This window comes from Esox lucius, chromosome 21 (assembly GCF_011004845.1).
Source record: "Esox lucius isolate fEsoLuc1 chromosome 21, fEsoLuc1.pri, whole genome shotgun sequence".
NCBI lineage: Eukaryota > Metazoa > Chordata > Actinopteri > Esociformes > Esocidae > Esox > Esox lucius.
Window position 1 is genome coordinate 6087451 of NC_047589.1, and position 22364 is coordinate 6109814.

General features: G+C 40.1%; 1 protein-coding gene and 5 gene segments (V, D, J or C); 3 read left to right on the forward strand and 3 right to left on the reverse strand.

The window, feature by feature from the left end:
• The window catches only part of LOC105008451, a 966635-nt gene that overhangs the window by 722864 nt on the left and 221407 nt on the right, over positions 1–22364 (forward strand).
• The window catches only part of LOC106024145, a 458405-nt gene that overhangs the window by 397436 nt on the left and 38605 nt on the right, over positions 1–22364 (forward strand).
• LOC117593618 overlaps positions 1–22364 on the reverse strand; it is a 530161-nt gene that overhangs the window by 364651 nt on the left and 143146 nt on the right.
• Positions 1–22364, forward strand: part of LOC105009329 (Ig kappa chain V-III region MOPC 63) — a 784483-nt gene that overhangs the window by 268227 nt on the left and 493892 nt on the right. The window contains exons 1-2 of one of the 6 annotated variants that reach the window (XM_034289341.1): positions 19868–19945; positions 20066–20408. The exons of the other annotated variants lie outside the window; for them this stretch is intronic. Of the exons in view, the coding sequence (XP_034145232.1) occupies positions 19897–19945; positions 20066–20408 (392 nt within the window). The 5' untranslated portion in view covers positions 19868–19896. Of the gene's footprint in view, positions 1–19867; positions 19946–20065; positions 20409–22364 lie in introns of those variants that run through there. 6 annotated transcript variants of the gene reach the window in all.
• Positions 1–22364, reverse strand: part of LOC114829915 — a 587221-nt gene that overhangs the window by 206689 nt on the left and 358168 nt on the right.
• LOC114829916 overlaps positions 1–22364 on the reverse strand; it is a 334989-nt gene that overhangs the window by 31995 nt on the left and 280630 nt on the right.

The window sequence follows — 22364 nt, forward strand, 5'->3', positions numbered from 1 at the left end:
TAAGACCCCTGATTTATTACCATTGTGAGTTTCCTACAAAAATATGCTGTTATTGTCTCACTCATAGCTATGCAAACACACCTAGGCTTCCATGTTGAAGCACATCAGTAGGCTACTTAAAGATGGGTGTAATAACTATATAGTCTTACATTAACACATTGAATTCTTACTTGAACTTGTAGAACTGAATTAGCTTGATGATGTAGTCTCTTTTCCATCTAAAGACAGTGTCTGGAGAACAGATAAAGACATTACTACTGCTATAATAAAGTGCTTAATTTCATGTTACTTCTTTACCCACACAGTTAAGAGCAGTGGTTCCCAACCAGGGGTACTAGGACCCCTGGGGGTACTTGGCCTCTCCACAGGGGGAACTTGAAAACACTCATGACACCATAGACTTACTAGTGAAATTAACATGAGGGGGTACTTCAGGGGTACTGAAAGCAGTGCAAAAACATTTTGGGGGTACAGTAACCGAAAAAGGTTGGGAGATACTGGTCTTACCTGTACATATCCCTGTTATCCAGCAGACTTCTGGTTAGCGGCGACCTGGATTCGTCTGGGATTGGATCTGGAGTCTTCTCGTGTAATTATCCGTGATTAACCATGCGAATGGATGATAAAAGCCTTCTGAGCCTACCAGTAGGCTTAGCAGGCCCCTTCTGACCCATATCTATGAGGCTGATAACCACTGATAACGCCCATTCAATCCAATGATAACATTCGAAGCGGGTGCCAGGAAACTCCTTGCACAGCAGCAGTTGTGCAGGCTGTATGGCAATCTCAGGGGGATATGCATTTTTTAATAGGTACATAGATTAATAAAGGCTACTACTGTATATACGCACAGTATTTTACACCCCTGTTTTACTGCTCCGAGGCTTGCAACAGGGCATTTGAAAATCTAAATGAAAAAAGGAAGATTGAGTTGGAGGCAGCACAGACCAAATTTTACGCAATAAACTCCTTACCAGCCGCCGCGACCGGGTAAACTGTTTTATATCTAGTATTGAATGTATATATGCTTTTTGAGGAGTAAATAGGCTACAGCCGGCGACCAAGCAATTAGGCATGGCCATTTCTGTACTTCAAACTGAACAAACATGCTAGATTGCGACCTTTTTTTATATGACATTGATCCAAACATTTCCATGCATACTTTTGTTTCAGCTATACAAAAAGAGTGAAGATGGGAAGAATATCCTCACCCCGGGTGATCTAGCATACCTCAAGGGAGCCATTGCGTCTCTGATGTCAGATGATGAGGTTTTGTCTCCGAAGTGTCTGTCATCCAAACTTACTTGCGTCATTCAACAATGCCAAAGGGCACTGGATGCTAACCAAAAAAAGGGAAAAGATCCCAGGTCCAGCCACACCAGAGAGAGACTTGGGAGGGAGAGCACTGGAGAACCACCAAGCCAACCTTCCAACGAGAGGTATTTTTCTGCAGGAGAGAAACTGAGACATAGACCCAATATTCATGGATATTCATGGATAGTTTGAAATGAATGTTTTCAGACAATATTAGTTTATGTTAAAGTTTGTTGCGAATGTTTATATTTCCTTCCTGTTCTAATACATAAATATCTAACCATCGATCCCAGCCGTTTTTTTCATTCAAATATCAGTAAGCACTTCAGATGCATGCATATGGCTCTTTTTGCAGATTGTTGTATTAATCTTAAACAACAGATATTTTCCTGCTTCAAATTAGTCAAATTATTTTGTAGGCAAATATAATAGGCTACATATTCCCGTAAATGACACGAATCCGGTCATAGGCTGTATATTTTCTTGTACATGCCGTGGCCTAGGTAAAGTGGAAGATAATTATATATATTTTTAACCTCTGAATTCATGATTTTACTGTCGGTTAGGGACATGATAGCCTATCTGGACCAGAGACATTTCATTTACATACTCCAAATATCATCCACATTCCTGACATATTTTGAATTAGATGTATACTGAGGATACATTTAGAATCATTAGATATTCTCTGAGTATGATAGCATTTTTCCCGGCACAAGGTAGGTATAACATTCATAAATGAGTCTGATTTTCCTGAGAGTACACATGGTGGTATGGGGAAATGGTGATTTTAAAGCATTCTTTTTAAAAGCACTCTTCAACAATGCTTTAAAATGCAAATACGGATTCCGAAATGTGCCTTGATAAGAAATCAATAACATTCGTGGTCAGAGAATGTTAAAGCCGTATTTTGTGGTCTCTTCAAATCCGGGAATAGGCCTATGTATAATTTTTTATGTAGGCTACGTATTTTCAGGGTTTTGGGGACTCCGAACATGTCAATTTGACGATACATTCCGAATATTGTCAGAGTAGGATAGCAAGTTGACGCGCATATATGAGTCTGATATCTCCCAGACTAATCACTGTGTCAAGGGAACGTAATGATTCCGGATATCATATGTGCTTATACAGTGCCAATACGGATTTCGGATTTTCTCATGATATGACAGTTGTGGTTGGAGTATATTCACTCGGTATTTTGCGGTCTCTACCAAATTTAGGAAAATATAGCCTTGTATATATCTGTATTTTCAGGGTTTTTGCCATGTGTTCTGGCCTGGGTTCCATCAGGTGTTAAAATGTCTAAAGTCTTTTCGATCTGGTTGGCGTCTGGCTCCTTGCTAAAGGTCATAAAGGTCTGCAGAAAAACCCTGATTCTGAAGTCCTCTGACCCGGCCGTGTGTGCTCATCGGGGTGGCAGCTGTTGGCAATCGGATCAGTGGTGTTGCGACTCTACTCCATGATATTGAACTGCAGGTCGGCGAGTGCGTGGTCTATCTCTCCCTGTCAGAAAGGATTTATTTCCTCATCTGGGTGCTCTGAGACTTTTATGGTCCTGCACAGGCTCATCTTGGATGCTAGGAGGAGGGGCCAGGGTTTGGCAGTTGTCTTCATTGATTGCAATGGTGTTTGACTCTGTGTGTCACTCGCACATCCTTGAGGTGCTCAGAAGCAGGGGCTTGGACGACCACGTGGTCGTGTGTCAAACATGGAGATTTAATGTCACCCCTGTTGTTTAAGCTGGTGCTTGACCCTCTCAAACACATCGGCAGGGGGTTACCCCCTGGGTGATGGCCGGCAGGTCTGCACCCTGGCCTTTGCCGATGATCTGTTCCTGTTGGGCGAGTCCTGGAGGGGAATGTCCCGTAGTATTGCCGACTTGGAGATGTTTTGCCAGTTGACAGGGCTGCGGGTGCTGCCCAAGAAGTGCCATGGATTCCTCACCTGCATGTCAGATGGGGTGTTCACCGTGAACCAATGCATGAGGTTAGTTGGTGAGGAGCTGCATATGGTGGGTCCCAGTAAGTCGGTTCGGTATCTGGGCGTCGGTATCTGACATTGTGAGGCCCAACCTGAAGGTGAAGTTGCGAGGTTGCGTCGTCTCCCATAGCCGGTCGGACCTGAAGCCGTCCCCGAGGGTGGCTATATGCGGGGCTATGCGTTGCCCAGGCTTGCCTACGATCAGGGTGGTCTGGGACAGGAGGCCCTCATGGAGCTGGACGGGATAATCAGGGGTGCGGTGAAGAGGTGGCTCCACCTCCTGGTGGCCTGTTATACTCCAGGACCAGAGATGGGGGCTTTAAGGTGGTGAAGATGGCTTGCCAGATCCCGTCAATCCAGTTACGATGCCCTCTCTGGAAGGAGTGGGTTACAGCCCGGCCAGGGGCATGACCGAGGGACCGGCGCATGTAGGTGTCGTGGGCACGGTGCCTTATTCTGCAGGGGCAGGCAGAGATCCGGAGGGCATTGGCATGGCTGTGCCGAGATAAGTAAAATCCTGGCACCAGACTGGAGGCGGGATGAGCCTGGACGTGCAGGGTCGGGGCTTGCAGGCCTTCTATGGAGACAGAAACAGCAATCACTGGCTGACAGACCCGGTATCGGTGGGACTTGTCACTATATTTTACCCAAATGTGTACCCCACCTGGTGGACCAGGGGCAGGTCGACCAGTTTGGTAGCCTGCAGTCACTTCAATGCTGGGGCTGAGACTTGTCCTCATTTTCTTGGGCAGTGCCCAGCTGTAAAGGATACTCGTATCAGGCGACATCACAAGCTATGTGGCTTGCTGGCAGATGAAGCCGTAAGCGCCGGCTGGATCTTCACCAAGGAAATGGTATGCCACACCCCAGTTAGGGCACCGCGCACACCTGACCTGGCGTTCACTAAAGACGGTAGTGTGGTGGATGTCACAGTGAGGTACGTTGAAAAGGTTGAAGCGGGATGCTTGACATTGATTAAAAAAGACTGGACGCTTTAATTGATGCTAAAGGGGTCAATACACTATTAAGAACTAAGGGTATGCAGACTTTTGAACAGGTCTGTTCATTATTTTCTTGTTGCCATGTTTTGTTTTATAATTGTGCCATTCGGTTATGACCTACAGTTGAATATGAATCCCATAAGACATAAAATACATTGCCTGCTCACTCATGTTTTCTTTATAAATGGTATATATAATACCAATTCTCCCAGGGTATGCACACTTTTGAGCACAACTTTAACTTTATTTATGAGCATAGACTGTATGGTTACAAGTCTTTATTTGGATGTCACTTGATTATAACGTTACTTGTCAGTGACTGGAGTTAGCTGAAGCTATAGCAGAAAAGACAAACCGCTAGGAGTGACATGAGTGACAGAACCAGCACCACACCTGTCACTCAATAGGCCACGCCCCCTAATTATTAGACTAAATATATTTTAAACGGATGAGTTATGAAAGAAATCACCTACCCACAGGTTTCAAAAATGGGGAAATAAACAATATACACCAAAACCATTTTTGTAAACCTTTTTATTTGTGCTGTAATGTTGGGCATTTTGCCATAGAGATCTCTTGTGGCCATTCGATAATTTTTGCAGCTAGCCTCAAGTGGCCATTCGATGAATTGCAGTTTATGGTACTTCCGGGTAGGCATTTTGCAGCCTCGGAGTTTGCCCCTTGGTTTTATCATAGGAAGCTATGAATTAACACAGGCAATCTATAGAGATGCCTGATGGCATGTGATGGATAACACATTGCTGAACCAATTTTAAACCGCATTGGCACTGTGGTGAGGTTAGAGCTGTAGGCAATGCATTTCCTATGACAGATAGAGAAAACTCACACAGAGATGGGAAATATCTTATTGTTAAGGGGATGGTCCCCCGAGTAACACGAGTAACACAATGGTTGAATGGCATCTGTGACACATTGTTCTACCCAGCATGCCATGCAAAAATAAGTTGCCACTTTCTAGTTGGAACTCATAATGCAATATTATGGCAGTTTTGCCTCCCCAAGACCCTCATTGAAAGCATGTCCTATTATCAAATGAAGCTGTACTCAACTGCATTTCTTTTTATGGGACACACAAACATTCAAAAATGACAGGTAATTACTTTGAAAATGTACTAATTTACACCGGGCTAAAAACAACATTTTGGACTGGTTGTAGGGACCCAACAGGTAAACACCTTGTGGTCTGGTTGAATAATATTTTTTTATCATAGGAAGCTATGAATTAACACAGGTAATCTATAGAGATGCTTGATTGCATGTGATGGATAACATACACTGTGTGCACAATTATTGGCAAGTTGTATTTAACAACTACAGTGCTCTCTGTCAATCCAAAATGTTAATAAACCTCAAACCTGAATTTTAAAGAAAGTAAAAGTGAGGTTTTGGCTTTCTTTGGAGAATATGTTTATTTGTTTATTTTCATCTGTTCAAGTGAGAATAATAAACAAACAACTCCAAATTTACCAATAAACATTTGTGAAATTTCAAAACAATTTATCAGTGACCAATATAACCACCCTTCTTTTTAATAACAGTCATAAGCCTTCTATTCATGGAGTCTGTCAGTTTCTGGATCTGTTTACGATCAACATTTTGTGCAGCAGCAACCACATCCTCCCAGACACTGTTCAGAAAGGTGTACTGTTTTCCTTCACCTGGGAACTTGTGGGACCTTCTACTGTTTAAGAAGGGCACACAAATTCTCAGAGTTCAGGTCAGGTGAGGAATCTTTAAGGCCTTGACTGGCTAGCCACGCAGTGGATTACTTAGATGCAATGCAATGGAGCATAGTCTTGCATTAAAACCATGGTCTTCTTGAAAGATGCAGACTTTACCACTGTACCACTGCTTGAAGAAAGTGTCTTCTAAAAACTGGCAGTAGGTTTGGGAGTTGAGTTTGAGTCCATCTTCAACCTGAAAAGGTCCAACTAGCTCATCTTTGATAATACCAGCCCATACCAGTACCCCACCTCCACCTTGCTGGCATCTGAGTCACAGTGGAGCTCTAGGCCCATTACTGATCTAGTCACGGGCCCATCCATCTGGACTGTCAAGAGTCACTCTCATCTCATCAGTCCATAAAGTCTTTTAAAAATCTGTCTTCAGGTATGTCTTGGCCCAGTCTTGACGTTTCAACTTATGTGTCTTGTTCAGTGGTGGTCGGGTTTCAGCCTTCCTTACCTTGGCCATGTCTCTGAGCACTGTACTTCTGGCCACTCCAGGTAGGTTGCAGTTCTGGAATATGACAGCAATGGAGGATTATGGATTCCTGGTAGCTTCACAATGGATTATTCTCAAATCTTTGGCAGTTAATTCGTGTCTTTTTAACTCAACACGTTTCTTGCAACCCAGTTGACTATTTGCAACAAAATGGGACACATGAAGCCGAGGCTCAGAGTCTTGCTTCGAAATCTCAACCCAGTTTGCTCGAAGCGAAAGGGCTTATCAAAATCAAGGTGATTCAGTTACAATATTGAAAGTTGAGTAGGCTATGTAATATATTGAAAGAAACAAAATTACAGATATTACACAGCCTTAATAATGTTCATATAAACTTTGCAAACACTGTACAAAGCATCTAGGAACTATGTAGCCAAATAACCCTTTCTCTAAAATGTGTCTGCGGCATCTTACACATACAATTATATTGCATCTGAATTTTACATTAGAAAATGGGAGAACCAATGCACTAACCAATCAACAATGTTCAAAACTGTATTTTTTTGTCTTTAATTTCTCACATCAAGATCAAGACAAAGTTGTTCATTGAGACATCTCTTTTGGCTGTGTTCACTTAAAAGACAGGTAATATATTAAACTTCATAAATACACTGTAGAATGTAAGATTTGGAAAAATGTGCATGAAAATACATGTACAGATGTGCATGTGGAAACAAAATATCCTCACTAGGCTAGATACAAAACCATATACACAAAGCATTTAACAGTGGCTCAACCCACTCAGCCACCATGTCTTAACAGTAATGAAGGGACGCGCGAATACGAGGCTCAGAGACTTACTCTGAAATTTCAACCCAGCCTGCTCGAACGAAAGGGCCATGGCCTGTATCCAAGCAACAATATCACGTGATTGATGACATTTGAAGCTTCGGACATTATGCAACCATCCAATGGGTTTATTAAAGATATGGGGCTTTCCAAATATGCTTTAAAACATGAAACTAAAATAGTCTCCAGCTTATTTATCAAGAACTAATTAAATTCACAAGAATGAATGTCAAAAAGTCTGTGCTACATATTCATGATCACGAACCAACGGGTAGGCCCAATACCTTAGGCTATTATTGGATAGCTAAGTAGCCTATATGAAATTGGTGATTAGATAATAATCTGACATCACTGTCAAAGTGATGAATCCAGTTTTAGTTTAGGTTTTATGTGCCAGCACACTTAATGAAATGATTATATTTATTTTCATATGAGATATGTTAATATTTTCTCTTCCGCAGCCTCAATAATACCAAGGATGCAAAGTTTTTTAAATAATTGTTGGTCAGGAGATTGAACCAAAATCTCAGATCGAGGCATGCTTTGAAATTGCAACCCATTCAAAATCCAGGCGAAATGGCATTTTCCAAAACCTCTTTGTTAAATGCAGGCTTCTGTGGTTGTTCGGTGCCGGAAACAGCAACCTCTACTGGTCACCTTATTTAGTCATTTATTTGAAAAATGTGTTAACCTTACCAGTCCAGCACAGTAGGTAGTGTCACATGTTCATGCTTTTTAACTTGTTATTGTGCGAGATCGAATCCACATCATGTTTGACTTATGTAAATTATTCTGTTTATTGTTCTTTGAATAATTTGTTTGATTTGGTGTATTTTATGACCCTCTTGCCTTAATAATACAAAACATTACAACATCTAAATCAACATTAAACATGTGATGTGCTTTTTCCAAAGCCTGTTTGGAAGATGCAGGCTTCTGTGGTTGTTCGATGCATTTGAAGAAAACAACCTCCACTGGTCACTTAATTTAGTAATTTATTTTAAAAACGTTATATTGTTCTTTGAATAAATAATTTCATTTCAAGATTGTCATAACTTATGACAATCTTCCCTTAATAATGCAAAACATTAGAATGGATTCATAGCTGAAAAATGCTATCTGGAAAGGCAAGAAGAACATCGGATATGAACAGAGCATTTCAATTTCCCTTCAGAAAGCACACACCTAACCACCGTGTCACAAAGTCATGTAGCATACTACGGAAAAGACATCAATGTTAACATTAAACGTGATATTTATTCCTGATCAGCAGACACCACTGTGCAGTTTAAAATGCCTAGAGAGAATTAACCGTTTTTCCACACATTTGACAAAAGTCTTGAGTATTTCAGAAAGCCTTCATTTCCCATGACTACCCAATAATACCAAGGATGCAAATGTTTTTAAATAATTTTGATCAGAAGCTTGAACTAAATTCTCCGATCAAGGCTTGCTTTAAAATGTCAACCCATTCTAATCCATACGAAAGGGCCGAGACTTGCATCGATGTAATACCACGTGATTTACGACTGATCACATGCTTTTTCCAAAGCCTCTTTGTAAAATGCAGGCTTCTATGGTTGTTTGGTACAGTTCGATGCCTGAGACTTTTGAACAGCAACCTCTACTGGTCACCTTAGTCATTTTTTTTCAAAAAGTTGTTATCTTTTCAAGTCCACCACTGGCGAAGCAGTTAGGGTAGCTGACTTCCAATTTCTTAGCTGGTATGGTGCGAGATCTAATCCAGATAATGCTTACATTTTTGAGTGCAAACGATACTGTTTATTGTATTGTATAATAATTTGTTTTAGTTTGTGTATCTTATGACACTCTTGCCATACAAAAAATTACAACGGATGCAGAGTTGAAAAATGCTTGTTGGGAAGGCAAGAAAAATACAAGATACGAACCGGGCATTACAATTCCCCTTTGGAAAGCACATGCCTAACCACAGCACTACAGAGTTTACCATTTGGATGAAGTGGAAAAGACGTCTTTATGATCATTCAGCATTGGATATTTATTCTTAACCAACAGGTGACACCACTATGTAGTGAGTTTCAAAGCCTTGAGAAATCGAACCGGTTTTCGAACCATTTTGATGAAAGCCTCCAATGCTTCAGAAAGCCTCATTAGTCCACCACTAGCTGCATCCCTCTGAAAGACTTTAAAAAAAAAAGACTTTTCAGTTAATTACATTGTTTGGCCCATTTTGCCTGAGGAAAAGAAGCTGCCTAATAATTATGCACACCTTGATATAGGGTGTTGATCTCCTTAGGCCAAACCCTCCCTCATTACACAAATACACATCATCAGATATGCTTAAATCCAATAAGCATTCAGCTTTATAAAGCTTGGAGTTGGAAAATATGCATAAAATTGATATGGTCAAAATACTCACTTGCCTAATAATTGTGCACACAGTGTATTGCTGTTCCAATTATAAACTACATTGCCATTGTGGTAAAATCAGAGCTTTAGGCAATGGATTTCCTATGGCAGATAGAGACAATTCATTCTACAGTCATTTTTTGAAGCAAAATCACACAGACATGAAACTGATGGTCCCCTGAGTAACAGAGGGGATATTGCATGTCGTTTTTGCACCTTGCATATCATAACAAAAAAGTGTTCTGTTTAATGTACCACAAAAAGACTTACCTTTAAATTGATATTATAATAAAATGTGAGATTATCGTGATAACTGAAAAGAACAAAATTACAGAGAAGCCCACTCTCTTCATGTCATTGACATTTTATTGCACCACACTATTACACTAACACATATTTTTAGGAAAGGCAGGGTCATTTGTCTTGAAAGGTGAATCCTAACACTAAGCCTCCCAGGCAACCCAATGTGTAAGGTTTAGGGTTAGAGTTAATATGCTGAATGTGGAATGGAGGTTAGGGTAAGATTTAGGGTTAATCCTAACCCAAACCTGAACACTTCATAAAAAAAACAGTATGGTATTTTCCTTTATCTTGATATAATCATTAAATATGTTGAGCCTGTCATGATAACAGAAATAAACAGTATTCCTTACAGGCCACTCTCTTCATGTAAAGTTTATCTGACTCAGCAATGACAACAAAAACAATAAAATGTATGACATTTCTAAATATACAAAAGCTGCATTGAGCTGCAGGTGAAATAGACCTTGCAGCAATTGTAGCAATTTACAACAGCCAGTGAAGGTCCAACCCTTCACCAGAAAAGGATGTCTTGTTCACCCCGTAGTCAAAAAGCAGGTCCTCTTCAACATTTAGATCCTTTGTTCCAACGTGGACCTCTCCATCCACCTCATGGCTGTAGGCTCTCGGCCTTTCTTGCACGAGTGATTGATGTGCCAACTGTTATGGAAATGTCTTGAACTGATGCATTCTTATTGATTAAGGTTTTGAGTCCCCATGTTTAGATAAGAAAAGGAATGTTGATTGTGTTGTGAGAAAGGAAGTATGAGGTGCTGAGGTGAACATAAACCTATAGCAGGATGGGGGTAGATACATAACAATGGGTTTTAGGACAGGATATAGGAAGATACACAACAGAAGGTAGGAAGGATAAGGAACATGTCTCCACCCATTCCTCTATAAGTATCAAATGTCTTTCCAAATGCTTTAGAGACTCCTTGGATGATTATGTTTGTAAGCATTTGACGCGTCTCTCTCTACTTGCAAATAATAAATAAACTGTTAAATTATGGCAAGAGAATTTTGTCTCTGTACTTCCTCCTTTAAGAGTTCTGATCGATAAAATTGCCATCACACTTTGGGAGCTCGTCCTTGGTTACTTATTCTGGTGTCTTGTAATCGTATCTTAGCGGGTTATCCGTGCACGGCCGGTGACTGGGTCCCCGTGCCCAAATCCTCCCCCACTCGTGGACTGGCTGAAAAAAGGGTGGGAGTCAGGGCGCCCGGCTTAAATGATTTTTGGGATTCATCAGTACAGGTACCCGGGCTTAAATTTTGAACTCCGTAGGTAAGGGCACGATATGTGTTAGGGCACATTAAGTTTCAGTGGTTCTGGCTTGAGGGGCACGCTCACGTGTAATGAGATGTAATAATAAAAATGGGTTTGTTTCGTTGTGCATTTGATTAATCTCTGTGTAGTTCCTCTTGCTCAGGTGGGATGGATCGTCCCTCTGACCGCCCCCACCCTCCCGGAGTGTTCCGACAGGCCGATTGCTGGGACTCCTTGGAGGTTTGCGTGGTCCCGTCCCGCCCGGCGACACTGCATCGTTGGAGAAAATTTCCCTACAATCGACGTAACCAACCCCGCTGGTGGCCGAGATAGCCCCCGATTGGTTTCGCTCTATAGACCTTTTCGTTGTGAACGTGGTGAAGTACACACCAGATCCGTAATCTCCAGTGTTTGCAGCGACTGAGACCAAAGAAGACTACAGACCCGGGGTTGAGGAAGAGACTATGCTAACCGCTACGTTTAAATTTATGAAGCTACCACTAGACATTCAACTGGACATTGGATTTGGGAAGATACCAGTGAGAAGCAAGACAATGGCTGTTTAGATATATTGTTCCTGCCTGATTTGTTTTTGTCATCTCCGACCCGGCCTTCAGCTAAAGAGCCCTTAGATAAAACTGGTCATCTTGGCATTTACAAAGGAGAAAACACAGATTATCCTGACCTGGCTGATAAAGCAGGTAGAATGAAGACAACAAGAGCTGTGTCTGCATTTGAGCTATGAAGGACAACACCTTAGAATAAACATCTGACTTTACGTTCTGTCACACCGGCTAAATAGAGAGGCAAACAAGGCGCAGGTGTTTAGTATTCCGGTGATTGGGATCTGGATTGCTGGGTGCGTTCATGTGTATCGGGATGTGAGAGCGTAACGGTGGCAGGTGAGGAGCGCGACAGGGAGGGGCTGGAGCCAGAACAACGCGAGGACCTCACAGTTCAGGGGCAGTGATGAATGGAATGTAGGCTGAGCAGGGCCTTGGCTCGTTTAAGCAGTAAGAGAAACAGGCCTCTGCCTGTGCCATAAAACCACCATAAGAAACTGTTCTCTAGGAGGAAGCTCTTGAACATTAATATTGCTTACCTCTCCTATACTCATAACCAGTCTGGCGTGTTGGCGCCATGTGCCCTGGTGAAAAGGAGAAACTAGTCAAACATAGGGTCTTCTATTAAAACTTAGTCTTGGATATTATTAGTCTGTTTTGTACGTGGTCAGTGTAGGTGTGGGTGTATATCAGGAGGTCTGTGTGGATACTACAGATGGTGTTTCATTTGAGATTTATTAAAAGAATTGTATGGGCTGTTCATGGAAATAACTTTTAAAAACTTTGGTGATAAGTAGAACATAGGAGAGGATTTAAAAAATGTTTAACAAAGGGAGAATCATTTTAATCTGTATACTTTCTAATTACTTTAAACCTATATTCATAAACCAGAATTTTATCGTAGATTAATACACATACTAATGGAATGATTGGGACCTGGTGTAAATGACTGAAGGCATGTGACACAAAACATGTCCGGGATGTGTTTGTGGAGTTACAGGAACTGGAGGTGTACGGGACAGTGGCGCTGATCCTCACCATAACGTGACAGTAGAAGCATTAAAATAAAGCAGATCAACAAACCAATGGTGAGAGGGATCTAGTATACTGTCACCACCTAAAAACAAATACACCTTAAATATTTTATTATTGTTTAAAACATATTTGGGAAATACTTAAAATAAAAAAATGGGCCAAATATTTTATTTAAGAAAATATAATTAATACTTCTAGAACTGATGATGAACATTTTGAAAGTGTTGTTTGTATATTCACTGTGTGAGGACAAGTGGGCTTTTTTTTGTTTTTAAAATTTGTTTTGAAAATTTGAAAATGTTCCTATTGTTGACTTGTAATAAAGTGTCAGAAAAAAAAGGGAACACCAGGACCAATCCACTAAAACCTGATGCCTCTGGGAATAACCTGAAATGTAAATGTATGTATACATTTTTAAGTACATCTCAGAATAAAAGGTAAAATACAAAAAAGGTTGCTATTCCTTCCTGAAAGACGCATTTTGAATATAGTTAAATGCATTCGCCATATATTTATCACATTCCATATGCATTCTGCATTGCAAAAATATATTTATTTTCTGTGTGGGTTGGGATGCAGCCCACCATTACCATGCTTGTTCATTCAGAGAACTGAAAGATTTTCTCTTATAGAGACCAGTATAGGATATTTAGCCTAAATTGGGAAAAAAACAATTGTCATTATGAACGCAACACTTGTAGAATAACCGTTCTGCAAATGTCATCATGAATGTAGCATGTACCATCAACTCGCGTTTCATAATTTAGATGGTCTCAATTGTCCAGGGGAGGAATTTCGTGTACACTGAGTTCTCCAATTGGAATTGGAAAGCAACCCCATACTGCTATATAGTGCACCACTTTTGACACCACTTCTAATTCCTTCAGAAAATCTTCAATTATAACTTTGTTTCACATTCAGGTAATAATAGTATAATACTTTTCTCCTCCAATACCCAAAAGAGACATTATCCATTGTTTCAACATAACTTCCTTTCAGGGAACTCTCTGACCCAATGGTCAATGTTACCACATTGATGACCAGGTCAGGTTGGGCCGGGGCCTGTTAGGTACATGGGGTAGGACCTCCCTCTTCCCCTTTGGACCCTATTACCCCTACCTCTGTATTGCTGAACAGGATACTGCTGATTTTGTATTCACTATCTCGGAGGAGGTCTTGGATTTCGGAAATACTCTATTGGTTGCTGTTGGTAGTTCACCATTGGCCGAGGAACAATGTAATGTTGCTGGGGAAGGGGCTGTTGAAATTACGGTTGAGGTGGGTTGGCGTGTTCGAGCACAACGCTAATGGTTAGGAGCAGAGATGGGGACAAGTCACACATGGTCAAGTCCAAGCAAGTCTCAAGTCTTAACCATCAAGTCTCGAGTCAAGTCTCAAGTCACAGTTCAGATAAATCAAGCAAGTCAAGTCAAGGGTTCACCCTAAGCAAGTCAAGTCGAGTTCTTATAAGTTTCAAGTCAAGTCAAGTCACAGTACTAAAGAGATGAACATACCATAGACTGTATAAATAATGGACGACGCCCTTTCGCTCTTTTCCATTGGTGAAAAATGAAGCCACCAGTGTCCTGATACGGCGCTGACATCTTGGACTTGCGTCTGCGCAGATAGCGATCTTGGGACCAGTTCTGCGCAGTAGTTATGCGCAGTAGCGAGAAGGAAGTAAAGCCGTAAAGCCGCGAAATCAACGGCCCCACCCCTGTGCCCCGCCCTCACTCTCCCTTGCAGAATGCGCATACCGTAATCAATCGCAAGTCCAAGTACAGTACAACCTTTGCTTGTTAAACCTAGACGATATGTTATAGCCTAACTTACATCATGTTTAACCTTAATTTAGAATAGGCCTAATACAAAAATAATTGGTAACTTCTAGCTAACGATCACCTGCTAGCTATTAACGAGGCTTGTTGTCTTTTAGCTAACGTTAGCTAGCCCATTACATTTATTTACTAATTAAATAGCTTATAAATTTAACTTACCGAAAAAAATTCAAAGATCGATTGGAAATGCCAGATCGGTTAGCACAATGTACTGCAGAACAGCCCATTATGTCCGTGTGAAATTATATCAATTATAGAAATTTAGAGATTAAATGTAAAGCTCCAATCTCCTCAGTCCTCCGAAGATTCAGTGGCTCCTCGGCTCAGATAGCTGTCAATCACAGCTGTGAATCACGACGTCACACCACCGTTTTTAGAGCATTAAACAACTAACTAAAAACAAACTTATTTTAAAAACAAACTCTTGAATTTACATTAGCGTGATACAAACTACAGTAAATGACAGAAACCAGCTTCGGAAAAAATATATTTGAAGGGTAATTTAATTGTTTAGTTGGTCTCGCGTCCCATTGAATAACATGGGGAGGGCGGGGTTTATGACCTATACTGGGACCACTCACCAGGGGGCGATCGAGACGTTTTGGCTTCACTTTTCAGGGCTTGTGCGGCACGCTTGGAACATACACACACACTGTCCTCTGTTTCTCATGTGCGCTTGGTGCGAAGCTCGATTTCAAAATCAAATATTGTTCTCCTCCGCGGTACAATTTTTTGGGTGGACGAAGCGGAGGGATCTTGAATCAGCCTGAAGTGGTTGTATTCGCTATAACAACCGCCTCGCTATACCTTATCCCGCTTATTACATGGCTACCTACCAAATAAATCTATAATTTGACACAAAATATTGATTTCAATAGGAATTTATTGATTTCAAAAAACGATTGTATTGCTTCCTCTAAAGAAAATAGTCCGTTCCGTCTCTGGTTAGAATCCTGCTGCGTCCATAGCAACGCGCTGTTTTTCATGGCAACGGTCTGTTATCAAGAAATAACACGCATTCTGCACTGGAATTCAGCCAATCCATGTAATAAGGGCTAATAATAACAACCTTATAAACGAATTATTGTGACTGAAAAACTGCCTAATATGTAATTACGCTGTAATTATTCTTGTCTGTATGAGTAAAAAAAAAACTTCGAAATGTTTAGGTGCTAGTAATCACATCGGCGCCTCCATGTTAGCCTTTCATGCAGTAAAGTTAACAGTTATGGTGTAAGCACAATGCTTTTAAGTTTCCACACGCAGTCCACAAACACTTGAAAATGCCCACATTTAATACAGACATTATAGCCTACGTGTAATAATATACATGCCCGCTCATTTTAAGATGCCCATCAACATTAAAATTTGCCACTGCAGTCAAATTCCCTTACATCTATTTACCAGACGTATTCAGTAATGATAATGGTCACATTTCTAACAAGAAAAAAACAAACATAATATGCAACCAAGGCCAAATTATGACAAACAAAAGATTAATTCATTACATTAGTAACTTAATCGTTATAGATCTTAGTGAAACTGAATATAAAGAGATTACTTTCTTACCTTTCCTTGTGGTTCTTAAAATAACGAATGAAATTTGACGTTGTTGCATATTTTGCATCTGGCAAATATTTTTTTATTCACACGGTCCAGTTCAAAGTCCTTGTATCCAAACGATACTATATGTGGAGCTCGACTAACGTTACTGTCTGCCATGTTTGGCGCGGTTTGAATTGTGCAGCGTTAAAGGCACATACGCTGATTAGTGGTGCTGATGTCACAACATATAAAATAATTGTATTGCTGTTTGTTTATTATAAGTTCAAGTCATTGTAGAGTCTTCCACTTCAAGTCAAGTCAAGTCTCAAGTAACTTGTTCTCAAGTCAAAGTCAAGTCAAGTCATTTTCATATTTTAATCAAGCAAGTCACAATTCCTGAAAATTGTGTGTCCTCCTCCATGCAGTTATAGGTAGCCACATTTCAAAATCTTGCAAAATGAAAGATACATTTGAAAATTCAAAACATTATGAATTTTCAAGTTCATACCTACCCAGAACATACAACAGTGCAAAGGTGATTAAAATAAGGGTTGCACACTCCCAGAAATTGTATACATGATGGAAAATTTGCTTCCCTTCATAAAGGTACTAACAGGAGGTACGACAAGAAGGCGGATCTGTCAAGGTCGTGGGATGAGAAGGACACAGGCGCAGATTAGAGGTATAATCCATGTTTAATGAAATTAAAAAAGGACTCGAACAAAACAAAACAAAACAAAAAACAAAGGCAGCAACCAGTGACGTGGCCAGAGGCCACCTCCTGTCCTGTCCTGGCTATGCCCCAAGCCCAGCGCAGAGATGGCTAGGAGCACAGCCAGGACGTGACAGGATCCAATGATCTAACGTGTGGTGTTTGCATCATATGTGGTGATCTAACATCATATGTTAGATAACCACATATGATGTTAGATCATATCTGGTATCTATGCCTCCTTACACACATAAATAGTAAGCAAACAGTTGGCAGGAGTAGAAAGGAAAAGAGTAGAAGGGAATAGGAGAAAGAAGGGGGAGACTTATCGACTTCTGGGAAATCTCTGAAATGGCCAGTCAGATGATGGCATCACAGTGGGGGTCCAGAGCCAGAGGGACCTCCTGAATCACTGTTGGGGATTTAGGGAGAAATATGGGGATGAATAGGCCATAAGAAACAGCCACAACATGTCATAGCCAAATCACATAGAAAATTGGTTACATATTAGGACATTATGAACTGAAATCTATCATAATGAAAGGACTCAATTGGAAGTAAGACACTCAGAAACTATATGACAGAGCCTAACATAATCTAATACATTGTGTGTCTTGGGTAATCTATCTTATTGTACTCACCAAGTTGCTTGACTCACAGGACATGCCTTCATCTTCCAACTTCTTAATCTTGTCACTCTTGACAAAGTTGATGACAAGGTCATAAAGTTCTGCTTCACTAAGGTTGGAATACTCCGGCGACTCTGATCCATCTTCAACTGTCCTTGCAGACTTCCCTGAAGTTCAGGATACAAGATAACACTGCTGCGGTTGACACCTTCAGACGACTGGAACTGGAGCTTAATCCCGGACGGGCCCCCAATTGTTACCGGCCCCAGGCCTAGGGGTTACCTGGGCCAGTAGCAAGTGCCAGACAGGCAATTAAGTCTGTGGAAGCAGAAGAGAAGCAGCACAAATTTTAGTGCATTCGTTCTGAGCACATATATATTTCTGCGCAAACTCAGGACCGTTGCCTCCATAAAGCATCTCCGCAGCAGCACCTATTGGTCAGGTGGAGTAACTACAGTTTTGTAACTGGTAAGACAATTGTTAAAACAGTACACAATGTTAAAAATCAATTTTCAATGTTAATTTTTTTTTTCTCCTACATCACAATGGTGGAAGTGTAGAGGAACCAGGCACAGGCTTGCTTGCATTCGATAGCTCGTTTAATGAAAGGAACACCGAATACGAATACATACACTGACATGAATCAAAAGCGCTGACGGATAACAGCGATACACATACGGACTCACCAGGGACATGTAACAACAAACAATACCACAGGACAGTTAGAGGGCTCCTTTATTCAAACACAATGACACAAGGGGAATCAGGTGTGAGTAATCAAAGACAATAAAAGGTCGGATGTGTTCGTGAAGGCTGGGAAACATAAAGGCACGGGAAAACATGAATACCGGCACATGAGACTGTCACCGGCTACCCTGTGACAATTGGTAATATACAGCTCCGGAAAATATTAAGAGACCACTGCACCTTTTCCGGAGCTGTATGTACCATTTGTAAAGAAAACATGAGTTAGCAGGCAAAACGCATGTCTTTTATGGGATTCACATTCAACTGTAGGTCCTAACAGAATGGCACAATCAAAAAAACAAAACATGGCAACAAAGAAAACATGTACTAACCCCTGTTCAAAAGTCTGCAAACCCTTAGTTCTTAAACCCTTCAGGGCCCAAAGGGATTTCGGATGTATTTCACTACTTGAACATTTTGGGTTCTAGATTCATTTCTTTAACAGATATCATTAAGTATATCCCTGTATACACAACACCCTCAGCTACTATAATAATACATAAAAACAGACTTCTGGCTCACCATTTAGAAAACTCATCTGTTGAGAAAACATTTCTGCCATTCGTTATGGTTAAAGTTTTGTTTTAATGGTATTCCCTGATAGTTCCATGCCTTTACTGTCATATTACATTGAATTGGATTGAAACTAACGAATAAAACAAATAATACAAGGTAAAAAATATAGGCACCCCAAAAAAATATGGTTCTTCTACCTAGAAACAAAACAGAATTATAAAGACATTAAATCAATTCTGTCTGCATCTAATGACACCAACCAGCCACCAGATGGCATGAGATCGGTAGCCAAGAACAAAAACCCAAGAACATCCTCATACTATGTTGACAGAATAACATTTTTATATCATATTTATAAAACAAATGATGTATTACGGTTCAATACATCATAAATACATCATCAATGTACACCATTGTAATCCCTATAGTCTTTACACATTAGCCTTTCTAAGCTGCAAGGTAAATGTCATTGCCTGGTGACATGTTTTACTCTTGCAATGCCTCCAGGTCATGCGAAGTCGTTGTTCATCTTGCATGAACTGCACTTTTGAGATCTTCCCAGAGTGGCTCGATGATATTAAGATCAGGAGAAGTCCAAGAGTGTCCCATGAGCAGCTTTCGTGCAGAAGAATGCAAATTGTCTGCCAATATTTTCTGATAACATGCTGCATTCATTTTGATTATCACAACTATTTGATAATCAATGGCTTCATATGATCACTATCCTTAAATAAAAGACAGTTTTTCTGTATGATCAATAATATTATCAATATCAATGCCACAATTTCTGCCAGGGTATGCAAACTTATGAGCACGAATGTATGCTTTATGATCGTCAGAAGGTGCTGTTTGTATACAAGCTAACGCAAGCGACTTAAAATATATTCAAATAATTGAAGCCTGCCCCTCAATAGATTCAAAATAATAATTTGCATAATCCATCTGCCCATTTCATCATATAGTGTTTAAAACTTCACGACTGAGAGCTGTTCTTCATTACTACTGAACACACAACAGCCATGACTTGTATGGTCTTCTTCATCTGGACACTTGTCCTCTGCTTCAAAGGTAAAGAACATTTGGTTTCATCTTTATCTAATGAAAAGTAAGCAATTTGAGTTGACTGAAAGACTGTTGAGTACAATAATGTTGATGTACAATCATTTGTTGTTTTCCTCTCTGTTACAGAATCCCGAGGTCAGGTCACTGTGACTCAGACTCCTGCAGTTGAAGCTGTTCTCCCAGGACAGACAGTGTCTCTGAAATGTAGAACCAGCAGTAATGTGGTTGGTACTTGTTGGAATGGTCAGTCATCATATGACCGTCAGTGTCTAGCCTGGTACCAACAGAAACCTGGAGGAGCTCCTAAACTCCTAATTTACTCTGCTAATATACTTCAGTCTGGGATTCCATCTAGATATAGTGGTAGTGGATCTGGGAGTGACTTCACCCTGACCATCAGTGGAGTCCAGACTGAAGATGCAGGAGATTACTACTGTCAGAGTTACCACTATCCCAACAGTATACATGTGTTCACACAGTGATACAGAGCCGTACAAAAACCTCCCTCAGTCAGACTGCACAGTGACTGAACTGTTACAGCTGGGACCTACTGCAGGTGTTGAGGGGGAAAAGACAGTGACATGGAACACTGGTCAGTAGAGGAAGTCTACTTTAAATAAGATTAGAAAGGGTCGTTCATATCACATGTTCTCCATCATCATTATAATCACACATGATGATTGTGACTTGTTACATGTTGTAGAATTGCACCCATGAAGGTATTTCATGTTTTGAAACACACTAGAGTTGGTAAATAATGCCACTTGCAACACCAGTGTTGGAGGGGTTCATTCCCACAAGTAGATACACTCATGCTGACAGTCGTAATAAGTGTTGCAGTTTGTAGATAAGATTGTCTGCTACATAACTTAGAATGCTGAGGTGATGATACATCCTCTGAAACTATCTGACCTGTCACCTGTCAGGAATCTCCAAAACAATGACCTTCAGCACCATATTCATCTAGATATTTTACCTCATAATTATCTTCATTTTAACAATCATCACTATCATGGTTTGTTAAATTACACATGATCGGAAAGTGAAAATGTGTTGTTCTAGAAATTAATGGTCTTGAGTCTGAAGTTCAATAGAGTTCTTTAATTATTTTCGTGCATGGGAAAAAAAAAGATAACAGCCAAACAGGAAAGCTGAAACTCAAGTTGTTTAAAGTATCTAGATATAACAAGCTGGTTTTATGGCCCCATAGAGTTGGCTACTCCCCCTTAAGTATACATTAATAGAGCAGTGTTTATAACAACAAAATGTCATACTTTTGTTCTCATGTTCAAAGTTCCACCACATTGTGCAATACCATCAGCCATGCAAATCAAATCCACATCTCCCTATATAGTTTCTGATTATCCAACATTAGATTAACTCACTTCATAAACAGGTTACTTAACATGAATCAAACCTGATGCTGGGCTGAAACATGAGAAACATGCTTTGTACATACACTATCTACAAGAAATATAATACCCATTTTAGTGGCATATCTGGTATGTTTCCCTCATTAAAACCACCATGTATGTTAAAACCAGGCACTCACATCTAGACCAGTCCAGGTTATATCAAACAGTGTTCAACAGCTAGTCTGGCAGCCGTGGGAGTAAAACTGAGATTTCCATAGACAGGGCTGGTTGGTATGGTAACTAAATGTTCACCTTGTGAGTCTGTGATGAATTGTTTAATTGTCATGCCATGTCAGTGAGATCCAATGCCTTCCTAATCTCATTAATTCACAATAAATGGTTGTTATTTTACTTGTGTCCAACTCAGTCCAGTATGTGTTCATACAACTAATACAAAGTTTTAGACATTAGAAGTTCTTATTATCATTAAAATAAAAGTACATTCCAGTCAAAATAAACACACTGAATAACATTCATATTCAAATATGTCATGTTATTAAGGAGCCAATGTCTATTTTTTTATTGAACAAAACATGTAATTTCATTCATCCTCATATTCACACCCAAGACCTTCATAGCCATCTTCATCTGGACACTTGCTTTCTGTTTTCAAGTAGTTACTTCTACACAAAGGAATTTATATATTAACATTCTTTTTATTCAGTTCTATAGAACACATGATTTTAAATGTCTTTCATGTGACTGTGTTCATTCTATTTTCAGAATGTAAATGTCAGTATATTCAGACTCCTGCAGACACAGAGACAGAATTCTGGGCCTTGGATGACATATACAGTCACATCTCAAATAATTAGAATATTGTGGAAAAGATATTGTTTTCCTTGATTCAAATCAAAAAGTGACACCTTCATATATTCTAGATTCATTACACATCAAGTGAAACATTTCAAGCATTTTTTGTTCCAATCTTGATGATAACAGCTTACAGCGCATGGAAATCAAAATTCCAGTATCTCAAAATATTTGAATAAAACATTTACACTACAGTA